Source organism: Ostrea edulis, chromosome 3, assembly GCF_947568905.1.
Source record: "Ostrea edulis chromosome 3, xbOstEdul1.1, whole genome shotgun sequence".
NCBI lineage: Eukaryota > Metazoa > Mollusca > Bivalvia > Ostreida > Ostreidae > Ostrea > Ostrea edulis.
The window spans coordinates 35,072,323-35,100,150 of record NC_079166.1 but is presented as its reverse complement, the minus strand read 5'-3'; the positions used below and the strand labels follow the sequence as shown (position 1 = coordinate 35,100,150).

The following is a 27,828-nucleotide window of genomic DNA, read 5'->3' as shown; positions in this document are numbered from 1 at the left end:
AACATGGTCCCAATACACAAAGGAAACAACAAACCAAGGATATAGCCTGACAGTTATAGATCAATAGTTCTACTCCAATGCCTTTTAAAGATGTTTGAAAAATTGCTAATATGCAGAATAAAGTATCATATTCTTTCAATTATAGATTTCCCAAACGTTCAAGAAGAGGGATTCCAACAACAATCGGCGGTCTTACTACATCTTATAACCTACAAGGAACTGTATATCACAATATAGAATTCGGTAGTCCCGTTTATGTCGGTTTCATGGATACACAGAAAGCATTCAATACGATGTGGTGACATGGTTTTATGTAGGAACATAACTGACTGGAAGTTTCTGGTCATCTATGCACTCTTATTAACAACTGCCATACTAATACTTATTGTTCTGTCGTAGTAAACCACAGAAACTCTTATTGGTTTCCTATTTTTTAAAGGTGTCGTCCAGGAGGAATATTGTATATGGAAACAAATCGCTATTTCAATGGTCTAGACACATCCGCAAACACAAGAAATTGTGGAAAATTTTGTTAAAAAGGAGTATCAGGTTTATTTAGGCTTCCTGACATATTGGGATTTTATCACGCCTCAGACAAAATTGTTGAAATCTAATTGGTCAGGTCTTGGTCACATGACGCCGTGAAAAAAAAACCCCACCCCGCATCATGCGAGAAAAATCCGTATTGAGCGAGTAATTTATTGTCGGGTTCGATGTTTCAAGTATTCTTAAACAAAAGGAAAGACATTTGATTAAGTTGTATGATATAGATCCACACATATACATTTAGAGATCTTCGACGTGATAAATTCGTTACACAGTTAGTTAGTGATATGATACGGAAAAATACATGGTGTGCTTCGCCTCGCCAGATACAGGTTTTCTTTTCACAGTTTTTGTTTAAGGCAGGCAAACGACAAACACCAATTGAATAGAAAATTGTCATTTATTATGTAAATGCCGCTAAAAACTAACAGTTGTATGTACAAAAATACAGAAAAGTATATGTAGGGGGATCAGGATACTAGTAAACATTGGATATATTAATTTGGCGTCATGATATGCGAGCTGACCCACTACTCCGTCAAAATACAAAACATTGCTAAAAGTGATAAAAACGTATAAAATGACACAAAATAGCTGTCTGCCCACAAAAAACGTGGGTAACAATGAACGAACTGGATTAATACCTCTTTGTTTGCCTATTTCTCACTTAAAAGCTGGTTATCTTCAAATGGAAAAATAGAATTGTCTCTGTTCCAACAAGGTGTGGTAAATTTAAGGTGGGGGTGTTTTTTTTCAGTGATTCAAATCGACGAAATTCATGAACCCGCGATTGTCTAATTAAGAAAAATCGTGAAATTTACAACCTGTAAAATTCATCCTCACTATAGTACTTTCAATATTCCTTTATTTGGTGTTTATCAATGAAAAAACCATCCCCACCTTAAATACATCATTGAAATAGACAAATGAAAACTCCAACGTTTTACCGATTATGCGAGTTAAACACCAAAACCCTTGCCAAGAAGATATTTCAACACTAACGGTTTTCTTATATGCAGTCTCCCGACTTCAAATATCTTGGTGTTACCCAGGATGCGATCGGTTTACTTTTCATGTGTAATCTCCACTAGTATCTCTTACATTATCTGCAAAATGTTTAGTTTCCGCCAAAGTGTCTATGGAAAAGAATTGTCAAAACAGCAATCATAGATTTCCATCTATACTCAACACGTCGACGGCTGCTCTCTGATCCTTCCTACCTCCAATTCAAAACTATTACAAAAGGGAAACCTCTACAAGTTATCTGAAAATTTTTATTCTAACGGCCATGATATAGATTTTTTTAAAATTCATTACCAAACTATGAACTATTCCTTACTCTACTCCGACATTTTGCCTCATATGTGCAAACAAATTCACACACATTTGTGGGTACATTTCAACTACTAGTTTAGGATCAGTCGCTAGATCCGAAATACGTTGTGGAATTCAGCGATCGACTACAATATTCTGCTTTGTACCGAGCTTTGTGATATCTGTCCCCAGGACCTTTATATTTCCCCATTAGTTGCTAGAAAAATCACAAACACCATTTTTCATTATGACATACCCTGATTACAGTACATATTCTTTACTTTCGCTTCCTAAGGGATGTAACAGGATGGTACAACAGACAGTTGCATCATCTGTGACTATAGTAAACTAAACCTTTGTCGCGGTGTTTAATTTTAATTACTTATATATCAACTGTACAACGCTCTAGTCAGCAACCTTTTTCGCAACTTCTGTAATTGATGTAAACTGTTTGTCTACATTTTTTGCTCATTTCTTATTACAAGGTGTATTTGCATATTTAGATGTATAATGTTTTAATAATATACTTTTATTCATTATTCATACAATATTTCAGGGGAGGAGAGAAAGAAAGAATGAATCATGGCTTCGACGTCCTTTAGGGCACGTCTGCCCCCGAGATTTGTTTTGTTTTATATTTGGATATGTAACAATCGTAAGAACCATGTACAACAACATGTTTGAAGGACACACCTACCTCTCAGTTGAAATCCACAAAAACCGAAAAAACATTATGGGAACTGTTTTTGATTTTTTTTTTATATACTTATGCTTAGAGTAGATCTGTCAAATGCACCACTGGTTGTGGTTATTTTTGTCATAGTTCGAATCCCATTGCGTTACACTTTTTTCTTATTTTTTTTAAGTTTGCATCTTAAACAATTACGTATATATTTTCCTTCAATAATTTAGTTCAAGTGCAAATCCATATGTTAACATAGATGTTTATTAAATAGGGAGTTAGCCTGATTGTAAATAAGATCGGATATGTACCATTGGAAAACATGAAATGTCATACAGAGCTCATCATGCTTGAACGATACATGCATCATGCAGATTTTATTAAAAAACTTCTACACGAGATGAGAAAAAATAACTTGCAGTGGCCTTCAACTCAACATTTAGATATATCGACGGCGTTTTGTGTATTACCAATAGACAATTTTTTAAATATCGATTCGATATATCTATTTTTTTAAATTCCGTATAGGGGTTAGGAGATTGATAACTTCGTTATCTTAGCCATTGATGTTAGTTCATCATTGTAAGAGGTCCAACAAAGAATTACGTCTTTGACCACATATCATAATCAGTTGCATTTACTCAGCCTTAAATGAAAATGCATAACGATTATCGGCGAAGTTTTTGTTTTTGTTACCCTGATCTGATCCTTTATCATCTTTGTTCACCGCACTAATAACTAAATCTTTCTCATTTCTTTGTCCTGTTGTTTCCCCATGTGCGGTGGTCGATGACTCTTCTTCCTGATCTGAATAAAAAGAAACGTACATCCAGGAGTCCGTGTTTGCCACACTCTCTATCTTTTATATTCCTTATATTAGTTATGAGATTGATCACCTTTCATTATCCTAGCTATTCATGTTAGCACATCGTTGCAATGGGTCTATTAAGAATTACGTCTACGGCCACATTTCATAATCAATTACATTTAACCCGCGTAGAGGTGAGGTTTTTGTAGTCTTTTTTTTTGTTACCCTGAATTGATCCTTTGTCATCTTTGTTTAAAATAACATAAATGTAGCTGAAATTAATGAGCAACCGTATCATAGATAATTGTAATTACAAAATCCTGTTATTATAATATAAATAATAAAACATTCACATTCCCTTAATAAAATATTAGATTATAATTATCTCGTAGTCATGGCTTTTTTTTTGTAATTTCGATATACTTACCTCTTAATAAGGAGAAAATTTCTCGTAATTTTCAGATAATAATCTCCCATCAACGAGATAATTTCTCGACATTTAGATATATTGACGACATTTTTGGTATTACCAATAAACATTTTTATTCATATTGATTCGATATATCCCTATGAAGTCGAAATAAACGACATAACAATCCTCCACATCTGCTTTGTACTTGGATATCGTATTGGAAAGAAATATCTACGACGAAACAACAACTCACATTTATGACAAACATGATTTCGCCCTCACCTTTATAACAAATGGGATGATTTCAACTTCTCCCTCGTCAATTTCCAATATTTATATCAGAATATTCCATTATCACCTGCATATGGTGTTCATATCTCTCACAACAGATTTGATAGGCAAGATCTTCTTCTGCATATGATCGATTTTTAAACCAAGATAAGTTACTCTCAAACAAGTTGATGTTACAGGGGTTTAAAGTCAGCATTTCGCAAATTCCATAGTCGTTACAATAATCTAGTTTGCCAACACAACCTATCATTTGGTCAAATACTCTCTGATTTAGTGTAATTGTTAGACCGGTCCTGACACACTGGTTTCGACTACGGATTACTAGCTTTACCTGTTCAAAATATAGGACTCACAATTGATGTGACCGGTCGACAGGGGAAACTTACTTCTAGACACCAGGTTCCACCTCTGGTATGTCCAGGGATCCGTGTTTGACCGACGCTCTATTTTTAATTCCTTATATTAGTTATGAGACTGATAATGTTTTGTTGTCTTAGCCAATCACGGTAGTATATCGTTGTAAGAGGTCTAATAAAGATTTACGTCTATGACAACATATTAAAATCAATTGCATTTACTAGATCTTAGTTGATAATGCAGAACGCTTACAGGTGAACGTTTCGTAAAGACTCTAATCAGATCCAAACTAATAGTTTTTTGTTACCCTGAATTGATCCTTTACCCTCTTTGTTGACTGCACCGTTAACTAAGGTTTTCTGATTTCTTTGTCCAGTTGTTTCCCCATGCGTAACGGACGATGACTCCTGTTCCTTATCTGATTAAAAAGAAAAGTACCTCTTGACAATAACATAGCTGGAAGTCATGAGCAACTGCAGTCTTGATAGTTGTAATTATCAAAGCCTGTTAGTTAACATGAATAATGATAAATTCACATTCCCTAGGTATGATATCAAATTATTATATTATCATAATCACGAATTTTCCCCTCACGATTTCGACATCACCATCTCGTATTAAGGAGGTAGTTTCTCGTAATTGTCAGAGATTGATCTCGTAGTAATAAGATAATTCTCGATATTTAGATCTATTGACGGTATTTTATATATTACCTATCAGCATTTGCATTGATATCGATTCGATATATCCATGTGAACTCGAAAAAAGATACCACAGAGTCCTCCACATCTGCTTTGTATTTGGATATCTTATTGAAAATAAATATCAACGGCAAAAAACAACTCAAAATTATGACAAACGACATGATTTCACCTTCAACTTTATGACAAACGGGATGATTTCAACTTCTCCGTCGTCAATTTTTAATATGTATGTAAGAATATTCCATTTTCACCTGCATATGGTGTTCATATCTCTCACAACAGATTCGATACGCAAGATCTTCTTCTGCATGTGATCAATATTTAAACCAAGATAAGCTACTCTCAAACACGTTGATGTTACAGGGGCTTAAAGTCAGCATTTCGCAAATCCCATAGTCGTTACAATAATCTAGTTTGCCAACAAAACCTCTCCTTGGGTCAAATATTGTTTAATTTAGTGTAATTGTTAGACCAGTCCTGATACAATGATTTTGACTACGGATTACTATCTTTACCTGTTCAAAATATAGGATTCACAATGGGTGTGACCGGTCGACAGGGGATGCTTACTTCTGGACACCTGATTCCACCTCTGGTACATGTATATTTAGGGTTCAGTGTTTGTCCCACGATCTATTTATAATGCCTTATAGGAGTTGAGATTGATAACTTTTCGTTATCTTAGTCATTCACGGTAGACATCGATGTGAGATGTCTAATAAACAATTACGTTGATGACAACATATTACAATCAATTGCATTTACTCAGCCTTCGTTGACAATGCAGAACGCTTACAGGTGAATGTTTGTAAATACTCTAATTAGATCCAGACTATTTTATCTTTTTTTTTTTTACCCTGAATTGATCTTTTGTCCTCTTTGTTGACTGCACTGTCAGCTGAGGCTTCCTTGTTTCTTTGTTCAGTTGATTCCCCATGCGTGTCGGTCGATGACTCCTGTTCCTTATCTGATTAAAAAGAAACGTACTTCTTGACAATAGCATTACTGGAAATAACGCGCAACTGCATCGTTGATATTTGTAATTATAAAAGACTGTTAGTATAATATAAATAATGATAAATTCACATTCCTGAGATATAATATTAAATTACAACTATCTCATAATCACAACTTTATCTATCATGATTTCAACATCATCATCTGGTATTAAGGAATTAGTTTCTCGTAATTTTTTGAGAATGACCTCCTAATAATGATACAGTTTCTGGAGATTCAGATTTATTGATGATATTGTATGTATTACCTACAAGTATTTTCAATCATATCGATTAAATATATCGATGTGAACTCGAAATGAAAGACATCACAGAGTCCTCCACATCTGCTTTGTATTTGGATATCTTATTGAAAATAAATATCAACGGCAAAAAACAACTCAAATTTATGACAAACGACATGATTTCACCTTCAATTTTATGACAAACGCGATGATTTCAACTTCTCCGTCGTCAATTTTTAATATGTAAGAATATTCCATTTTCACCTGCATATGATGTTCATATCTCTCACAACAGATTTGGTACGCAAGAGCTTCTTCTGCATATGATCAATTTTTAAACCAAGATAAGTTACTCTCAACCACGTTGATATTACAGGGGCCTAAAGTCAGCATTTCGCAAATCCCATAGTCGTTACAATAATCTAGTTTGCCAACAAAACCTCTCATTGGGTCAAATATTGTTTGATTTAGTGTAACTGTTAGACCGGTCCTGACACAATGATTTTGACTACGGATTACTATCTTTACCTGTTCAAAATATAGGATTCACAATGGGTGTGACCGGTCGACAGGGGATGCTTACTTCTGGACACCTGATTCCACCTCTGGTACATGTATATTTAGGGTTCAGTGTTTGTCCCACGATCTATTTATAATGCCTTATAGGAGTTGAGATTGATAACTTTTCGTTATCTTAGTCATTCACGGCAGTACATCGATGTGAGATGTCTAATAAACAATGACGTTGATGACAACATATTACAATCAATTGCATTTACTAAGCCTTCGTTGACAATGCAGAACGCTTACAGGTGAATGTTTGTAAAAACTCTAATTAGTTCCAGACTATTTTATCTTTTTTGTTACCCTGAATTGATCTTTTGTCCTCTTTGTTGACAGCACTGTCAGCTGAGGCTTCCTTGTTTCTTTGTTCAGTTGATTCCCCATGCGTGTCGGTCGATGACTCCTGTTCCTTATCTGATTAAAAAGAAACGTACTTCTTGACAATAGCATTACTGGAGATAATGAGCAACTGCATCGTTGATATTTTTAATTATAAATGACTGATTTCACCTTCAATTTTATGACAAACGGGATGATTTCAACTTCTTAGTCGTCAATTTTTAATATTTATGTAAGAATATTCAATTATCACCTACATATAGTGTTCATATCTCTCACAACAGATTTGATACGCAAGATCTTTTTCTGCATATGATCAATATTTAAACCAAGATAAGTTACTCTCAAACACGTTGATGTTACAGGGGTTTAAAGTCAACATTTCGCAAATCCCATAGTCGTTACAATAATCTAGTTTGCCAACAAAACCTGTCATTGGGTAAAATACTGTCTGATTTAGTGTAATTGTTAAACCGGTCCTGACACAATGATTTTGACTACGGATTACTATCTTTACCTGTTTAAAATATAGGATTCACAATGGGTGTGACCGGTCGACAGGGGATGCTTACTTCTGGATACCTGATTCCACCTCTGGTACATGTATATTTAGGGTTCATTGTTTGCCCCACGATCTATTTATAATGCCTTATAGGAGTTGAGATTGATAACTTTTCGTTATCTTAGTCATTCACGGTAGACATCGATGTGAGATGTCTAATAAACAATGACGTTGATGACAATGTATTGTAATCAATTGCATTTACTCAGCCTTCGTTGACAATGCAGAACGCTTACAGGTGATTTTTTTGTAAAGACTCTAATCCGATTCAAACCAATAATATGTTTGTAAAGACTCTAATTAGATCCAGACTATTTTATCTTTTTTGTTACCCTGAATTGATCTTTTGTCCTCTTTGTTGACTGCACTGTCAGCTGAGGCTTCCTTGTTTCTTTGTCCAGTTGTTTCCCCATGCATAACGGGCGATGGCTCCTGTTTCTTATCTGATTAAAAAGAAACGTACTTCTTGACAATAGCATTGCTGGAAATAATGAGCAACTGCATCGTTGATATGTGTACTTAGAAATGTATGTTAGTATAATATAAATAATGATAAAATCACATTCCTTAGATATACTATTAAATTATAATCATATCATAATCACAATGTTTCCTATCATGAATTCGACTTCATCATCTCGTATCAAGGAGGAAATTTCTCTTAAGTTTCAGAAAGTGATTCTGTAATAATGAGATAATTTCTCGACATTTAGATCTATTGACGGCATTTCATGTATTATCTATAAGCATTTCATTCATATCGATTCGATACCTCCATGTGAAATCGAAATAAAAGACACCACAGAGTCCTCCACATCTGCTTTGTGTTTGGATATTTTGAATTAAAAATAAATATCAACGGCAAAAAAAAAAAAAAAAAAAAAAAAAAAAAAAAAAAAAAAATCAATAAAAAAAAAATCGACGAACAACATGATTTCAGCTTCAACCTTATGACAAACGGGATGATTTCAACTTCTCCCTCGTCAATGTCCAATATTTATGTAAGAATATTCCATTATCACCTGCATATGGTGTTCATATCTCTCACAACAGATTTGATACGCAAGATCTTCTTCTGCATATGATCAATTTTTAAACCAAGATAAGTTACTCCCAAACAAGTTGTTGTTAGAAAGGTTTAAAGTCAACATTTCACAAATTTCATAGTCGTTACAATAATCTAGTTTGGCAACACAACCTATCATTGGATCAAATACTGTCTGACTTGGTGTAATTATTAAACCGGTCTTGATACACTGATTTTGACTACGGATTACTAGCTTTACCTGTTCAAAATATAGGATTCACGATGGATGTAACTGGTCGACAAGAGATGTTTACTTCTGGACACCAGATTCCACCTCTGGTATATCCAGGGATTAATTTTTTATATTAGTCATGAGATTGACAACTTTCCGTTATCTTAGTCATTCATGAACGTACATCGATGTAAGAGTCGAATAAAGAATTGCGTCTTTGACCACATATTATAATCAGTTGCATTTACTAGATCTTAGTTGACAATGCAGAACGCTTACAGGTGAACTTTTGTAAAGACTCTAATCAGATCCAGACCAATATGTTTTGTTACCCTGAATTAATCCTTTGTTATCTTTTTTCACTGGACTAACTAAAGATTTCTTTTTTCTTTGTCCAGTTGTTTTCCCCTGTGTTACGGGCAATGACTTCTTTTCCCGACCTGAATAAAAAGAAATGTATATCGAGTACTCCGTGGTTGTCCCACTCTCTAGTTTTTTATTCTTTATAGGAGTTATGAGATCGATAACTTTTCGTTATCTTAGCCATTTATGTTAGCACATCGTTGCAATGGGTATATTAAAGAATTACGTCTACTGTCACATTTTATGATCAATTTCATTTACTCAGCCTAAGGTGACAATGCAGAAAGATTTTAAGTCAGCTTTCTGTCACCCTGAATTGATACTTTGTCATATTTGTTTGCTGCCTTGTCAAGTAAGGGTTTCTGTTTTCTTTGTTTAGTTGTTTTCCCATGTGTTACGGGCGATGACTCCTTTTCTTGATTTGAATAAAAAGAACCGTACTTCTTGACAATAACATAGCTGGAAATAATGAGCAACCGCATATAGTTGTAATTAAGGAAGCCTGTTAGTATCATGTAAAAAAATTAATAATTTCTCATTCCTTAAAAATAATTTTAATCAATAATTATCTCTTAATCACGATTTTCCCCTCGTAATTTCGAGATAGTTATCTCTAATAATGGGATAATTTCTCGTAATTTTGAGATAATTATCTCATAATCCTTAGATAATTTCTCGTAAATATGAAATAAGTTCACATAATTACGAGATAATTATCTAGTAATTACGATGTTTTGAAATGTAAAATATTTTTTTACTTAATACTAATAGGCTTTCTTAAGTAATGTATTATGATGAGCTATGCATCATTAAAACATTTATTCTATGATTATTAAGACCAAACTCTTTACAAACTGATCGTGTAGTGATCGAAACACGCTCGCTGTTGCTTAAGGTGCGTGATTACATAACTAGAGTATCCATATTGTAGCTTACTAGCGAAGCAGTAAATATTGCTTATAAACTGTCCGCTACAATTATCCCTCTCAGGGAAGCTTTGTCGAGAAGCTTGTCACGAGTCATCTTTAAATCTTTGAACCTTTTCAACAACGAAACCACGTCCGTAGGTGGATACAAAATCATGATCTTCGAAGATATTCTATGTGGTACATACAAAGTTCCTCATGAAAAAAATATTGATTGCAATATAAATTCAATTGTTCAGGCGAGTATGAGGCCCACGCGTCGTTTTCCTAATATCGCTCGAAAGATCTTGCAAAATTGAACTTTTGTTCTATACGTCTTATCAGAAGTTTTTCATGAAAAAAGTTTTTGATTGTGACACTAATCCAACTGTTCTGACGACCCACGAGGCCTCGGACCTATATCTTGATATCGTTACATGTAGCTAGAGCTGGCGAAACTGAATGTCTTGTCAAAAATTTCTCGAGTAAAAGGTTATTGATTGCGGCACAAAATCAACTGTTCAGGCTAGCCATTAGTTCAGCGGGCCTTCTTTGATATCGCTTGGGACATCTCGCTAAGCTGTACAATTTTTCTTTTAACAAATATTTAAGAATAAAAAGATATAATTTAGACGTGCTGAAAAATCAGGTGTTTTTTTAGCTCAATTTTCGCACCCATGCAAGCGTCGACGCAGTTTGAGAAACATTCATGAAATTCTTAACATGTGCATAGATACATCTCTACAATCTTGAACATTTTAGCCTCCTATCGTGAAAGGTTTCGAAGAAAAATTCAGGACATCAAGACCCTCTCAAATATCGAAAATCGGCGATGTCTTGGATCGGAAGTTGGGTCAACAAGTCAAATGAAATTTACTCTAATCCACCATCCCTGAAAATTTCATGAAAATCCTTTGCCGTGTAAGAAAAATAATGATAGCTAGACACGATCTGGTTGAGAGCAACGGATGGGTCTTCCGTCGGATTTCTGTTGAGATAAGATCTTGACAGGGATAATGCAATTAGTGAAGAACGAATATACATCATAGGAATGAGCACCAGGATTCTTAAATATAGAGCGATAAAAACGCAAGAGATATTGTTTATCGCTGAGCTAAACAGTTAATCAATATTTCATAACTTAGGCAAGATAAAAGTTATTAATTGCAACACCATTTGGGCTATTCAGACACTCCATGAGACCGTGGACCTTTTTCTTGGTATTTGTTTTTCAAGATATCCCGTTCGTATGACTTAGTATCTCGTTATTACGACTTCATTTCTCGTTATTAGGACTTGTTGTGTTCTTCGTTTGCCTGAATATCTTATTAATTCGACATATTAGTTGGTACTCGTACGTACTACTTATTATGCCATTTGTATGACATATTATCTCCTTATGATTTCTTAGTATCTCGAAATAGAAACGTAGTACGTAAGATTCAATATACGTTATTCATACGACTTATTATCTCGTATATTATGACTTATCATGTCGTTCGTACAATTTGGTATCTGGTACGTACGATACATTATCTCGTAGTATCGACTTAGTACCTCGTACCTACGACTTAGTATCTCATTCTTACGTCTTAATATCTCCTATGTACAACAAATAAAAAATAATATCATTTGACAGCAAAATTAATATATCCTAGTAACAATATGCTTCTGTAGGAAATAAAAAACTTTGGTTCAATAACGCTTCACAAATTGTTTTGGTTTATCAGATATTTAGAAAATACCTTTGACTCGTTTCTCGCATCTACGTCTATAGACATATCATTATGGGATGTAAACACAAAGAAGGTCATGTTAGATATGATTAAATATGATAATTACTAGAAAATGACAGAAAAGTGTACTTGTTGAATAGTTTGCATGTAAAAGAAAACATAAAAACATGATAATATATAATTTTCCCGTCATTTTTCACAATTTTCATATATTTTATAGCACACTCAAAACTTTATAAAACAAATATTGATTAGAAATTATTCACTAGCATGTCCTTTATCAGCCTAATTAAAAAAAACTTTATTGAAAGTGTTTGCTGTTTCGAGAAAAAAATGTCTTAAAGTATGGATGTTTTTCGATTAAAAAAACCTTTAGTTAACTACAGCAACGGTTACCATGGTAACACATAACAAATACTCACTGTGACAGTAGAAATTTCTGTGATAACATAAATTAGAAAAGAGTAGCCTTCTTCTTCACTTTATATAAACAATGCTTCAGTTTTAAACACATTTAATATCCCAATCAATGGGTCGAATCAATATGAGTTATCGTACCTATGCTGGACAGTTGATTCCTAAACTACATAAAAACCCTTACGAACAAAGATAAATTGCTGGATCCAGTAAGTGATCTATCAAGCCCCTTTATTTTCTCCTCACGAAAATATTAACATCTGTGAAGGAGAAACGTCAAACTTACTGTGTGATTACATATGCCAGAAGTGGTGTTAATCAAATGTGGATTCTAAAACATTCTAAAGAACTTTTAGAAAACTTGAAATCGCAGAACTTTTCCCAAATCAATAGCATTAAAACCTATGCCTTTTCAACACTATACACGACCATTCCTCACGGTAAATGAAAGACTAGACTTTTTAACTCCATAGGCAGTTGCTTCGTCATCAAAAATAGAAAACGGAAATATTCATATCTAGTGATCAGTCATTCGAAAACTTTCTTTGTTAAACAGCATTCTGATTCCACGCACAAGTACTCTGATGTTGAAATAAAATAAATGCTAGTGTTTCTCATTGACAATATCTTCGTGGTCTTTGGTGATCAGTTATTCCAACAGTCTGTTGGAATTCCCATGGGCATGGATTGACATGGGACTTGCACAATTGCAGGTACACTGTGATTTCTGTTGGTCAAAGGCATAATGTCATTTTGAATTAAATCTGTTATAAATTCAATTCCTTCCTGGTCAAATTTAAATCTATGCTGCAGTTCTGCTGCTGTCATTGATTCTAAGGGATTAATTCGTGGTTTGAATGTTCTCTGTTTTCTGTCAGCCATTTTGTTCTTGCTAAGCAATATGCTTAAGCAAGTAAAGACCATGCATAACTTTAAACATATACTAAGCATATACTTAAGAGTTAAGAAGTTTTATGCAATCTGCTAAGCAATATGCTAAGTAAAATCTCAACCTGCTAAGCAGGAAATTCATACTTGAGTATATGATTAAGAACTTAAGAATGTGTATGCATACGACTCCAGATCCCACCTCTGGTGCGTCCAGGGGTCCGTGTTTGCCCGACTATTTATTTTGTATTGCTTGTAGGAGTTATGAGATTGATCACTGTTCGTTATCTTCACCTGTCATGAGAGAAAGTTTTAAAGTTATAGTATTGTCATTTAATGTAAAACTTATACGGTACCAATTTTGATGCACCAGGTTCGCATTTCGACAAATGATATCCCTTCAGTGATGCTCAACCGAAATGTTTGAAATCCTCTAAGAATATATAACATTTTTATGAGTAAATTTTGATCAGGACATGGGTGTTCTATTTTACGTAACACACTTCTGTGAAAATGCGTCATATGAAAGAAATAATATCACCGAAGAAGTTCCTATACAGAATATTGCTATATATATATAGCATCGGCTCAATCCCTGACAGTCTACCTATCACTCTCTGCCTGATTTTTACGTGTACCCATACTTAAAGACGTGCATGTAACACATTCTGATTAGTTTTTGGGATATTTAGAAAATATCTTTGGCCCCTTTTGGTCCTTTATTCGAGGGACTGGACCCTTGAACTTGATATCGTTGAAGATTTTTTACCATTATCTAAACCAAACTCTTAACAAAATGTATAGGATATTTAGTTATATGGGCCATTCCTTGAATTCTTTACAAGTAAACGCAAGACAAATGGTGAAGAATGCATCTTTGTAAGATTCAGAATATCACGAGTTTATGTTTTATATTTCTTGATATTTTTTTGGTATCATTTAAGAAAAGGTTCGTAGATTCCCTATTACGTAACCAGTGATAATTTTGCTAACATCAGGAGTTGCTATACCTTACAACAAACATCTTTGCTTCAATAATGCTTAACAAATAAGTTTTAGCATTTAAGTTATTTAGAAATGCCTTTGACTCTTCTCAGTCCTGATCACTGTTCGTTATCTCCACTTTTCCTAAGGGACTGGTCCATAAAACTTAGTATCACCGAATAGATCTTGTCATTATATACCCTACCTAGCTCTAACGATTTTTGCATTAAAAGTTTGAATGCAATTTAGCACATCTCCAAACTCAACCCAACAATTGCTGCAAGTTTCAACTTGATGTTCTAAATACTTTCCGAGATCACTAGTGGACAATGTAACCTTCTAAAAATCGGGAAAACGTCAACATGAAGGGCGAAGATAACGAACAGTGATCAATCTCATAACTCCTCTAAGCAATACAAAATAGATAGTTGGGCAAACACGGACCCTGGACACACCAAAGGTGGGACCAGGTGCCTAGGAGGAATAAGCATCCCCTGTCGACCGGTCACACCCGCCGTGAGCCCTATATCCTGATCAGGTAAACGGAGTCATCCAGTGACAATCAGTGTGCCAAGAACGGCCTAACAATGTGTATGAAACATGTCAGACAGCATTCGTCTTTTATTTATCTTTGGTTATAATTGAGGAAATCAAAATAAAACAATATATATATCAATTTCAAATAACTAATTATCATTCCTTTAAATGTGATGAAAAAGGACCGACGTGTGTCCGAGAAATCGTGTGCACAAATATTGGTAGAAAGAATAATAAACGAGAAAACAAATGTTTGGAAACGGAATACTTCAACAATAATAAATCATAGAATCACTGTAAAGTTGCACACGAAATACCTTAAATGGCCATGATCTCGTTCCAAGCATCGAAATTGGTCTTCTGTTTGATTTTGAAATGATGTGGTCAAAATTCCTTTCTAGTTTTCGAGATATTTAGAAACTACTTTTGACCCATTTAAGCCACTTATATAAAGGACTGGTCTCTTCAACTTGATATGCGTGAATATATCTTCTAGTTATCAACAACTTGTGTTATAGTTTTTGAGATATTTAGAAAATACCTTTGACCCCTCTCCGCCCCTTCAATAATTGAAGGCACTGGCCCCCAAAACTTGATATTATCGAATTGGTCTTCTCATGATCCATAATATTTGTTCCATAACGTTTAAAGGGATAGCAAAGGTCATTTTCTTCGAAAGATATTGAAAAAAATCAAAATGAGTCCAAATCACTCATACGAGTTATTTTCTGTAAAATGAATGAAAAGCATTTATTTCCAAATTCGAAACGATTATAATTTTCAAATTATGTTCTCTGAACTTTTGCTTCCTGGACAAAATTCAATCTGCTATGCAAGTTGGCTCTTAGTGTAACTTTTGACAAACACAGTCATTTCTAAGTTGAAAAATAGCAATCATATATCGTTTTAATCTTATTTGAAAGAAGTAAGGTGGTTTTGGGGGATATATGTACAATGTTTCACCAAAATGAACTTTAGTATCTCTTTAACAAAATGTATCTATTTTTCAAGAGAGATAGGGTATCCAGTTGTAGGGACCATCCCCCAAAGTGCTTGATAGTGAATGCAAGACCAAAATGACATGTTGTTTAAAGTGACATTTTGACCAGTTCGTGCCAAATATTTTTCGTTTAAGAGATAGAAAACTTAAAATTTCGAACAGCATTTCCTTGAAAATCCCTTACATATATACTAGCGGAAAAATAAACTGTGTGTTATTTAATATATGAAAAAATAATGAAAAATAACAATGAACACATTTTATTTTTTGTAATTTGTAAATTTCATAATCCATTAATGTTAACGTCGAATAAGATCAATTTCAGCACGCTCGAAATACATTGGTATTCGAACTTGAATTAACAAAGTTAATAACGCGTGTGACCACATTTGCAAACACGCATGCTTGGTAACGGCGCATTATTGGTACCACTAAAGTGTTCAGAAATGCTTGATGGATGTTGTGCCAGATGTTGGTTAAAGCCTGGCCTAAGTCAGCTAATGTCATTGGCTGATTTGGTAAACGGCATAGACCTCGATAGCGTACGTCGGTGATATTTCCATTGAAAATTTGTAGAGGGGTCCTTCCAAGTGATGTTATTCCACCCCACACCATAACGCTACCTCCACCAAATTGTCAACGTTGCACAACACAAACGTTCTGGTACCGCTCCCCAACGTGACGATAAACTCTACAACGACCGTCATTGCTATCCAAATGAATTCTGGATTCATCAGTGAACAGAATATTGTCCAGTCCTGTATTCTGAATCGCAGATGTCGTCTGCACCATGCTAGTCTAGCGATACGATGACATTGAAGCAGTATTGGGCGCACCGCTGGACGTCTTGGTCTAATATCGTACTCGCCCAGACGATTACGCATAGTTCTTGGACTAATTGGTCGAAGTCCAGGAATGTTACGAGCAGTCAAACTTGCTGTCTGGAAACGATTTCTGATGTGCACAAGTCTAATGTGGTTGTTCTGTCGACGCGACGTCACACGAGGACGCACAGAACGGTCGATCCCAAGTGTTACCAGGTTGTTGGAAAGGTCTATACAATGACTGAATGGTGTTCCGGTGAACTCCAAAATGTCTTGCTACAATACTTTGTGACATTCTAGCATGAAGCATTCCAACAGGACGATTACTTTGGTTTTCGCTGAGTCGTGGCGTGACAGAAGGGTATATTTTGTCAAAACTAAAGTGCTTTCCTTAACGAATAGTGTCCAAACGAACCTTTTTCACTTCTTACTCCAAACAGTATTGGTCAGTAAAACTCGTGCGTACGAACACTTCAATAAACAACATGACTTGTGTTCACTAACCATGAAAAAGTCAGTGCATCTGAATCGGGTACTCTCCGATGTTGTTAAAAAACATCACCGTTATCAATTGTTTAAATTTTATAGATATAAACAATATACATAAAAAATGTATACTAAATTCTATAATGCACAGTTTCTTTTTTCCGCTAGTATATGTACGTAATCGATTATATGTTAGCTGAAACAGCAGTTCAAAATCATCACAACAAACAAGTTCGCTTCAATAATGCTCAACATTTTATTTAGCATTTGAGATATTTAGAAACTACTTTAGACCTTTCTCGACCCTTTATTTAAGGGACTGACCCCCAAAAGTCGACATTGTGGAATAGGTCATGCCATTATCTATAACATTTGTTCTACAACGTTTAAGAAAATGTTTATCGTTTTCAAGATATATAAGATGTTCAGTTTTTGGACACCGAATCCCTTCAAAGTGAGCGTAATGCAAAATTGTAAGATGTCATATTGTTTAGACAATATGCAGTATGAATGTATTAGTAACTGGTACAGATAAAAAATATCACGAAGTGTGTCTTTCCACCTTAAGAAACATTGAGGGAATAAATTCAATAAACTGTCGTGCAAATCGACTTCTAAATATGAACATTGAGCACTTGCTTCTGTCGTAGCAACATCTTGGTGAATAGGTTTCCTCTAATGCATGTTTACTAAAGTAATGAAATAGGTCAATATGAACATTCATACAAGGAACAAATCAAGCATATACTTTAAGAACTCACATGGTTACGAAAAATGGTACGGGCTTACACCAGAAAAATGAGCAGGTTAACTGCGATATTGAAGTTAAATGAAAACTAAATTATAGACAACGTCGGTAAGCTATTGATCTTTTAAGTGAAAAAATGAAGATAGCATCTCTCTCTCTCTCTCTCTCTCTCTCTCTCTCTCTCTCTCTGTGGATGTATGTACGTCTTTTATTTGTTTTGTATGTATTCTTGTTGATACCTTGTTACCGTGTTACCATTTTCTCAAATTACAACCAATTGGTCATTTCTATAAGAGGTATGTTATGGCGAATGAACATAACATGATGATTTATTTCCCCGAGTGTATACTCAACAAAAGCAACACAAGGCAATTCAGGAGTCCCTTTAAATTAAAACGTTCCTGGGACTGGCTGAGTAAGGACAACAAATTAGCAAAATTGAAACATTGAATAACGTGCAATCAATACATCATTTAGTGCCGTTCTTGTTATCAGTAGAAGGACATCTGAAATGGAGATGGATGTGATCAAATGATAACATTTTTGAATAGCAATCAATTGCATGTAATATCCATATTTTCACGCAATGTTCTTCATATAATTGATTAGATATGTTATCAGTCTTCCAAAGATATTTTTAATTGAACATTCCAAGTGTTTACTAGGTATATTTACTCATGTAATTGCACCTTGTGTCACTTTTCGATGCACTGCAAAATTTACTAATCATCCTACTTTGAGACATAGCCACTAAAAGCAATTTATACCACATGTATACCACAAGCTTCGGTATGAAAACATGAAAGCCCGTGATCAGTAAAACATAAAAAAAATGTTCATGCATCTCACCCGAGGTAAGCATCAAACACATTTTCTATATAACACTAAAAATAGAAGAAATAAAAACCATGTAACACACCGTGTAGAGTATGACGCTAGAAAATACCAAAAGGAGGGGAAGGTAAAAGATATATACCTAACACTTCAGTTTTTGCAACAGACATTTTGATATGAACATAGTTGCTGGACACAAATACGTCTTTGTGAAGACTTCTCATTGTAGCTGCAGAACTGTAGCTGTTTCTTATAGAAGCATTCAATTAACAGGGCAACTTTTCGTGTACATGATTGTGGGACGTATATCTCTGCATTGTCAAAGAGCCGACTCAAAACTTAACATGAAAATTATTAACATTTTATCTTGATACTCTCGTTTCAAGACACTCTTGAATCATTTACTGAATCTGCATCTGAAGTGAAAAAAGGGTATTATAAGGGTTGATCCCGAACTCTTTGGTTTATGGTAAAAGCTCCCAAAGAGCTACATTTTTGCAAATACTCTCAATGATGTTTTAAATTTGCTGCAGCAGCACAATCTGATTTCAAACCTAAGATTGGGGAAATGTCTGAATTAGAAATAACGCGTTTTAATTCATTCGTGGTGCATATTGCTAGTTTGATATAGTTCTATCAAATTCCCATTTTATATAACAATGCCGGTCCGGATTACTTTTGAGATCATTCCTCTTCAATATTCACTAGTTTGTTTTCGTGTTTATCATAGGATCAAGAATAAAAAAAAAAAAAAAAAAAAAAAATAACAGATTTTTAAAAAATCCTTTCAACAACATTTATGAAATTTAATGTATAAACAAAATATTGATATCTTTATAGGTTTTTTTTATCAAACAATAGCTCATCGGAAAAATGATTAGAAAAACGAAGCGACACTGTAATTAGGTCTAATTATTTTTAAAGGGTACCAAAAATATGTACACAAATCGCGAGAGAATAACTTTGCACTTGCTGACATAACGTGTAAGTCACAGAAAGGTAAACCAAAAGAGATGCAGTGGTGATTTAATCGCTTGGTAAGCCTCACCAAAAAAAAAAAATAATCATCATTTCTACTCGTTGGATAGAGCAAATATCAAATCACAAAGTATAGCAATCCAATCTATAATGTATTGACTTTAATTTATTTAACATCTGTGTAACAAAGCTTTTTGTTTTCAAAAATCAATTTCCCGGTACATTTGGTTATAAGCAATGGTTTGAACATCAGAAAATAATACAGCAATATCTGATCTATGTATATAATGTAAGACACAGTATAAGGACAAGCAGATGTAACGCATTTGACCCTTACTCTTTTTGGAGATTTATTGCATTTTTTAAGGACTTTTTAAAGAAATTCTTTATCCACAATGGCATAGGTATATTCTAAAGAACTAGGGTAATACAATCTGAGATTACAAATATGAAAGCTACATAATAATATTTAACTTTGCAAAACTAAGACATCTGTACCACCTTTGTATAAATTACAGACGTTATGTAACATCTCACTATAAGCCATATCATTTCTACAAGCCGACTTTCCTATCAAAAGCTTAACACACAGAATTAACAGTTGGTCACAGAAAACTTTTTTTTATACATACATGCAATTTGATAAGGAAGCATTTCACGATTATGTTTTAAAAGATGTATGATTGTAACATAACGTGGATAAGTTTTGCTGAAAGCTTACGATGAGAGGATTGCTTGATAATCACCCGACCAATTAACCGCATTCAATGAAACTCTCAAATCAACATCAAAATATAGGACTTTTCAGCATTTCACACGGCCAATCCTCACGATAAATTAAAACTAGGCTTCTTCAACACAAATGAAAAACGGAAACATTCCTCTCAAGTGATCAGTCCACAAAAAATCTACTCGGACTCCACGCACGAGTACTCTGCAGTTGAATTAAAAAAAAACTATGCCAGAGCTCCTCATTGACAATATCTTCGTAGTCTTTGTTGAATAGGTATTCCAATAGTCATTTGGAATTCTCTTGGATACGAACTGTGCTCCTTTGAAGGCAGTAAAAATGTCTTAGTTTTGCAAAGTTAAATATTCTTATGAAACAGGATTTATTAAAAAACTTCTATATCAGAAGGAAATTATTTTGCCGTGGCTTTCAATGCGACAATTATATTTATCGACGACGTTTTATATATTAACAATTAATTATTTTCATTCATATTGTAAAACTTATACGGTACCAATTTTGATGCACCAGATGCGCAGTCTCTTCAGTGATGCTCAACCGAAATGTTTGAAATCCGAAATAACAATGAAGTTGAAGAGCTATTATAGCTAAACACAGCGTGCCAAAAAAAGTGAAGTCAAATTCATCTAATAAAATACTTCTGCTTTTAACTCAGATATGTTATTGAAAATAGATATTAACGGCAAACTAACAACTCAACTTTATCATAAACGGTGTGATTTCAGATTTCCCATCATCAGCTTCCCATATTTATGTAGCAATATTCGATTACTACCAACATATGGTGTTTATATCTCTAAACCAAATCGATACACAAGAGCTTATTCCGAATATAATATTTTTTAAAATCTGGACAGTATATTGACTAACAAGTTTATGGTGCGGGGGTTTCAACTGTCCTGTTTAAAGTCAGCAGTTCGCAAATTGTTTGATCATAATAAAGATCTAGTTTGCCAATATAACCTAACATTGGGTCAAATGCTGTCTGACGTGTTTCATACCGATTGTTCGGCCGTTCTTGGCACACTGATTTTGATTACGGATAGCTTCGTTTATATGATCAAGATATAGGGTTCACGGCGAGTGTGACAGGTCGACAGAGGATACTTACTCTTCTTAGACACCTGATTCCACCTCTGGGAGACTCAGGAATCCATATTTGCCCTACCTCTCTATGTTGTATTGCTTATATGAGTTATTGGATTGTTTGCTATCTTCACCTTTCACTTAAATGGTCTACCTGTTCCATTCCTTTGTTAGTCTTCCATAAGCAATTTGATTCAATGCTATTTTTAAACATGTTTAAACAAATCCCTTACAATATCCCATGATTGACAAGGTATATATAAAGAACAGTGATCAATCTCAAAAATTGTAAAAGGAATACAAAATTATGAGTTAGGCAAACACGGACACCTGGATATACCAGAAATGGAATCAAGTTCCCAGGGGTAAGAAGTTCCTGTCGACCAATAACATCCGCCGTAAGCTCCACATCCCAACCAGGCAAACAGAGTAATCTGTAATCAAAATCAGTGTGTAGAGAACGGCCCAACAATCGATATGAAACACGTCAGTCATCATTTGACCGAAAGATAGGTTTGTATTCGTTCTATCTATTACCAATATTCACCTTTATTTGTATGTTGATTCGAAATACTCTAGTGAAATCGAAATAAAAGACACCACTTTGGCCCCAAAATCAATACGTTTCCCAGCCCCCAATTAAATTATAATGAGGTGGGTTTCTTTTTTTCCCACCCTTTTTACTTGACTGCAGCATGATCTATCTCTCCTTTTCATGTTGATTGTAATATGAGTTACCTTTTCTTTCTAATGAACATATTTATAAGGAATTTGCAATGAATTGTTTTCTTACAAAAAAGCTTCATATTACTAACTATTAAGTTTATACTATCATTCTTAAACACTTGCAGATCAATAAGCATGCTTTCAATAATTGTTTGACCAGAAATACAATTATGATTTTATTAAAATCATCTGAAAGTTACATTGTTTACACAGATAAACAAATATGAATTTTTAAAAATGTATGCCGTATATTTTCATCGATGAGTTGACACTTAAGAAACTAATAATTGATATGTTTGGCTTTAGTCGTGTACATTGGATTCATATTTGGATAATTTTCTGGAGATAGACGTAAACGGCAAAGTACTGATTTGCTACACAAGAGAATATTCATCGTATGATCAAATTCTAAATCGAAGTAGGGTCATGAAAAATAAGTTGATGGGACAGAGATTTTCATAATCTCGTCTAAAACTAGCAAATTGCAAATACAGTTGTCGTTATCATAGATATTTTATTTAACGGCAAACTGACAACTCAACTCTATGACAAACGGGATGATTTCAGCTTCGCCATCGTCAACTTCCCATATTTATGTAGCAGTATACCATTATCACCTGCATATGGTGTTTATATCTCAACTGATTCGATACATAAGAGTTTGTTTTGCGTATAATCAGTTTTAAATCGAGGCAAGTTACTGACAAACAAGTTGATGGTAGAGGGGTTTCAACAGTCTCGATTGAAGTCAGAATTTCGCAAATTCTATGGTCGTTATAACGATCTAGGTCATCAATACAACCTATCATAGGCTCAAATGCTGTCTGACGCGTTTCATAGTAATTGTTAGGCCGTTTTTGGCACACTGATTTTGACTGGGGATAATTCCGTTGACCTGATCAAGTTGTAGGGCTCACGGTGGGTGTGACCGGTCAACAGGGGATGCTTACTCCTTCTAGGCACCTGATCCCACCTCTGGTGTGTCCATGGGTCCGTGTTTGCCCAACTATCTATTTTCTATTGCTTATAGGAGTTATGAGATTGATCACTGTTCGTTAACTTTATCTTTCATTTGCAAATACTACGTTTCGTTAAGAGAAATGCTGTGTGGCATAATTCATAATAACTGCTTGGCTTTACTTTGTATGCTGGTTTGACTACGCAACACTGTTAAGGTTCTAGTAAGGGGTTGCGTTCTAATCTATACAGGGATGTGAATTGTGGCATCGAACATAAACAACAAAATATCGCAATCCTTCAATATATCATGAAATGAAATTATTTATGTTTCTAAAATTCACGGAAGTATAACACTATACATAAACTTAACGTTAAACGGAGTTTTTTGTTATCGTTAATACAATCTGATACCTTGAGATATAAGCAACATATTGATCGCAATGTGCCATCATGATAGTCTAACGTATTTCATTTGCAGTAAGTGGCGGATCAACTGTGTTTTCTTAAATGAAAAAGCTATTTTACACTTAAATGGAAAAATGATTGCAGTTATCTTTAAGACTATCAGTTTTAGAACAATGTTTTTCTCATAAGTTCACTGAAATACTTTACTTGTATCCCATAGGAAAACATTAATGCTTTATTTGTCAATAAATGAGCAGATGGGTGGGTCTTACAAATTTATTGCAAGCGCATACCCTCAATGCACAACAATGGCTTTTTTAAAGTGAACCAAATATCAAACTATTTGAAAAGTACTGCTCTCCTGATAAACTTTTAGAAATAACATTTCAAATTAATGTAGTTTCATCCTTCTGTGATGTCAACGATTTATTTAGATTTATGCATCATAGAAACGTACATTTTATTGTAGTCTATTCCAATGGATATTGTAAAAAAAAAAATCTTGTTAAACATAAAATATTTCAAAAGTCTATGTTATGTATAGATAATCAATAATATGTTTCAAAATATTGAATCCAAGGGAAACAACTTTGTTTTCATTGAATCCTTTATCAAGTTTATTATGCGTTAGATTTTCTTGATTTCATTTTTACAAAAATTTTGAAAAGTCTGTAAAGAGTTTCATGAAATTATCATGCATACTATTATATCGTTTTAACCAGTTTTGTGAAATTTTGATAATGCTGCTGAAGAAAAAGTGAAATTTTCGGAATTTGATAAATGATTTTATACATGTATGTCTCTCATCTTAAAAAGTGTTATGACTTATATATTTTATTTGATAATTTATCAGTTGTAACTCTCATAAATTGAAATAAATAAACATTTCAAACTTTTAGCAGATAATAATGCGAATAGGGAGTTACCTTAAAGTGCAGTTAATTGACCGGCAAAATTTTTAACATGCAATTCACTAATTTAATATTATTTCAACAATTATAAATCGAAATCTGTAGAATTCCATAGCGTTTTCAGAACAACATTTGTTTAAACATTTATGAATTAGAGTTTGAATATCAATCATATTATGTCCTTGCAATGGCGAAATTTATTGATGACCCCAATATCACAGGCATATTTGCTAAAACCACGTGACGGCGAACACGTGATCAACCTAAATAGAAAATATGATCGTCCTGAATATGTATCATAGTCCATCGTATTTTGATCCAATATCAGTAAAGTTCCAGGATATTCCATCCGTCCTGATAAATGATGTTTTTCAATTGCGTATTTTCGGCGAAATTTCCATTTGCCCCCTATTGTGCTGCGTAGGAAATAATCCATTACCTGATCAAGATAGAGGATTATTCACATCTATATTAGAGTATATGAGGATTCATATATATGCGGTGGGGAACCAAACGCAACTTAGATTCACAACTTTTGGTTTACTAAATATACTTGAAATGCACCCCTTATGTATTGATTACACCTGCTATAAATTCTTTTTTCTACACCGAAAAAAACCCCTTTGTAATAACCGACTTGTTATACCGTTCCTTACATAACGATTTTGACTATGGATTACTTTTTTCATTAACCCAATCATGTCTTTAATCGACCCTTGGGGTGTATTAAACGTGGATAGTTAGCTGTGTGTTGAATATTTACACTTTCTGTGAGTATTCGAAACTCTAACTAAATTTCCATTTATCTTATTTTCATATTCCGTATGCAATTTCGGCTCCAATAACGTTTTACCTCACAATCGCATCACAATCATAACGCCTACCTGATTTGTTTGGTGGCGACGGTTTATTTTCAGTATTCATGTGTGTTGCAGTTTCGGCCTTCTAGAGATACGACGCAAATGTTGAGATTTCGTTCTCATTAGTGGAGTTATTGGCATTCAGGTCTTATCTAACCTTGGCATATATTTTCATCATCCAAATCTTTCGACAATCTCTCTTCAGCTGAAAGGAATAGGCTAGTTTAATATATTTACCTTTTTACAAATCCAATATGATTACATATAGCAATGCTGACTTTAACATATTTAAATCCCTCTTTGATTCTACAACTCAAATGTTAATTAACTGCTCGTTTACTTAAAAGCCATATCTCGTGTTTATATTGTTTTTCACTTTTATGAAATACACAAACTCATTCAAACTGTCCTTGAACTTCAGGAGTCATTTTCGAATCTAAATACATGTAAACATTTCACCATTACATTTATAATTTGATGAAAATAAATATAAACCTTTTATTTACAAGTAAAAGGATGACCGCTTTCCAATTTGTGAATTGGTCCTTTTGATTAACCTTCTTTAATGTAAAATCGAACTCTTTCTTCTTTTGATATTGTTATATTTAGAACGATTGGCAAAAGAGTCCCCTGGCTGTTTTTGTTCAGTTGACGTTTGGGGAACATACCGATATGATTCCTCAATCACGCTATCATGTGCATAATACACTGATTCTTAAATAATTGGTCAATTATGATGAAACGAATTTTGCAAGCGTATGACTCATTAATGTTGTCCCTTTAAATATCCATGGATCCTACATAATTGGCGAAAACAAACTATATATTTAATTCTTATATCATCTAAACATCTAAATGCAAAATTTTCTTCTTTTTTTAAAGCAAAATACTTACCTGTTTTTTGTGTGAAGTTGATAGACCATGTGTGTGAGGCAATGCATTTAAAGATTTATTATAACTAAGAACCAATCTGTACGTTTTGCTTCTTTTATCATGAAAACATGTTCAAGCTGTAAACTATAATCCAAAGAAGATGGAAAAGAGAATATCATTTCAATTTCTAAGTGAAAAAGTAGAGAGTGCATTGACAAACACTGGTTTGTATTTTTGTTTTTGTTTTGAATTTTGACAATGCATTCAGATGCATTTTCATCAAAATGCTTCATATATTTAAACTATATCAGATTACCCGCTTTCATAGTCAGGAATATGCTTTTATAAGTAGGTTAGGGAATTCAAGTTGAATACATAATTCAATACAAGATCCTTCTTCATACTTTCAAAACTCTCAACAACCTATCTCCAGTTTACAGAAAGGCTATTTTTACAGTTTACAATTCCACATAATCACTAAGACCCGAATATCTGCATCTTCTTCAGGTACCTCGGACACGTACGGAAACATATGAGGATCGACGTTTGGATAAGGCGGAACAGAGTCTCTGGAACTCTCTGCCTTTTGAACTCAAGCAATGTACTTCACTGTCTAGTTTGAAAGCGGATCTCAAAACATCTTTTTAAATTAGCTTTTAATTTGTAATTTATTAATTATTTTGTTACATACTTAGTGCTCTTACATTACAGCTCTTAAGTGCTGTTACATTTTTACAAGGAAAAAACCAACAACCTTCAGTTGCTATTTGAACTGTAGTGTGTTATTATACTTATGTCCCTGCTTTGTATTCAATTATTCCTAAGGGTTGTTTTCAATGTTATTTGGGTAATTGTATCATTACATTGCGCGCTATAATATTGATAATAATAATTATGCATATTAATTTTGACACTATGAATATTTTATTCACATGCATGTTCAAATCGATTTTATATTATCTTTCCTCTCACATTTGTAAAGCGTTTTAGAGAACTAATGTTGATAGGGTGCTACATAAATCATTTAATTACAATTACAATTAATTACAATATGCTCATAACACACCATACTCATAGCTTTATCTTCGTTTTTACTGGACGTTTTAAAATAAACATATTCATGAAAATGGCTACTACTACGAATAAAACCGCTGCTATAATCTTAAATAGTATCCATTTCATTAATTGTGAGAGGGTAATGTACAAAAAAGATCGTTTCAGTAGACTGAATATTTCATCAAAATCAAAAATTGAATCCAATACATGGAACTTACCTCCACTTGTTGATACCGTTGCTAATTATGTGTCGTCAAGCCACGGCGTGTAAAGTTTAATAGATAACACGAAATATAAAGGTTCGTTGCACGATTACATGTTATTAGTATTTTGTAGTTCGAAGGATCAGTACGTACCCTGCGAAACCCCAGACGAGAAGTTTATCATCTAGACACACAGAAAGGTAGAATTGTAACAGTATT

The 27,828-nt window shown here is 33.9% G+C and overlaps 2 protein-coding genes across 4 annotated transcripts in view; one reads left to right on the top strand and one right to left on the bottom strand.

Moving 5' to 3' along the window:
* Positions 1-25,678, bottom strand: part of LOC125676838 (uncharacterized) — a 68,260-nt gene extending 42,582 nt beyond the window's left edge. The window contains exons 1-7 of one of the 2 annotated variants that reach the window (XM_048914680.2): positions 25,502-25,678; positions 9,411-9,518; positions 8,152-8,262; positions 7,222-7,332; positions 5,971-6,081; positions 4,718-4,828; positions 3,239-3,349 (exon numbers count right to left, since the gene is read on the bottom strand). In XM_048914680.2, the coding sequence (XP_048770637.2) occupies positions 3,239-3,349; positions 4,718-4,828; positions 5,971-6,081; positions 7,222-7,332; positions 8,152-8,262; positions 9,411-9,518; positions 25,502-25,541 (703 nt within the window). In that variant the 5' untranslated portion in view covers positions 25,542-25,678. The remainder of the gene's footprint in view (positions 1-3,238; positions 3,350-4,717; positions 4,829-5,970; positions 6,082-7,221; positions 7,333-8,151; positions 8,263-9,410; positions 9,519-25,501) is intronic. The other variant, XM_048914681.2, reaches the window with a different exon arrangement.
* A 789-nt stretch (positions 25,679-26,467) lies between these two features.
* Positions 26,468-27,828, top strand: part of LOC125675361 (reticulocyte-binding protein homolog 2a-like) — a 150,442-nt gene continuing 149,081 nt past the window's right edge. For both annotated transcript variants that reach the window (XM_056160537.1, XM_056160538.1), the window contains exons 1-3: positions 26,468-26,574; positions 26,858-26,951; positions 27,743-27,809. The gene's annotated coding sequence lies outside the window, so the exon portion shown is untranslated. The remainder of the gene's footprint in view (positions 26,575-26,857; positions 26,952-27,742; positions 27,810-27,828) is intronic.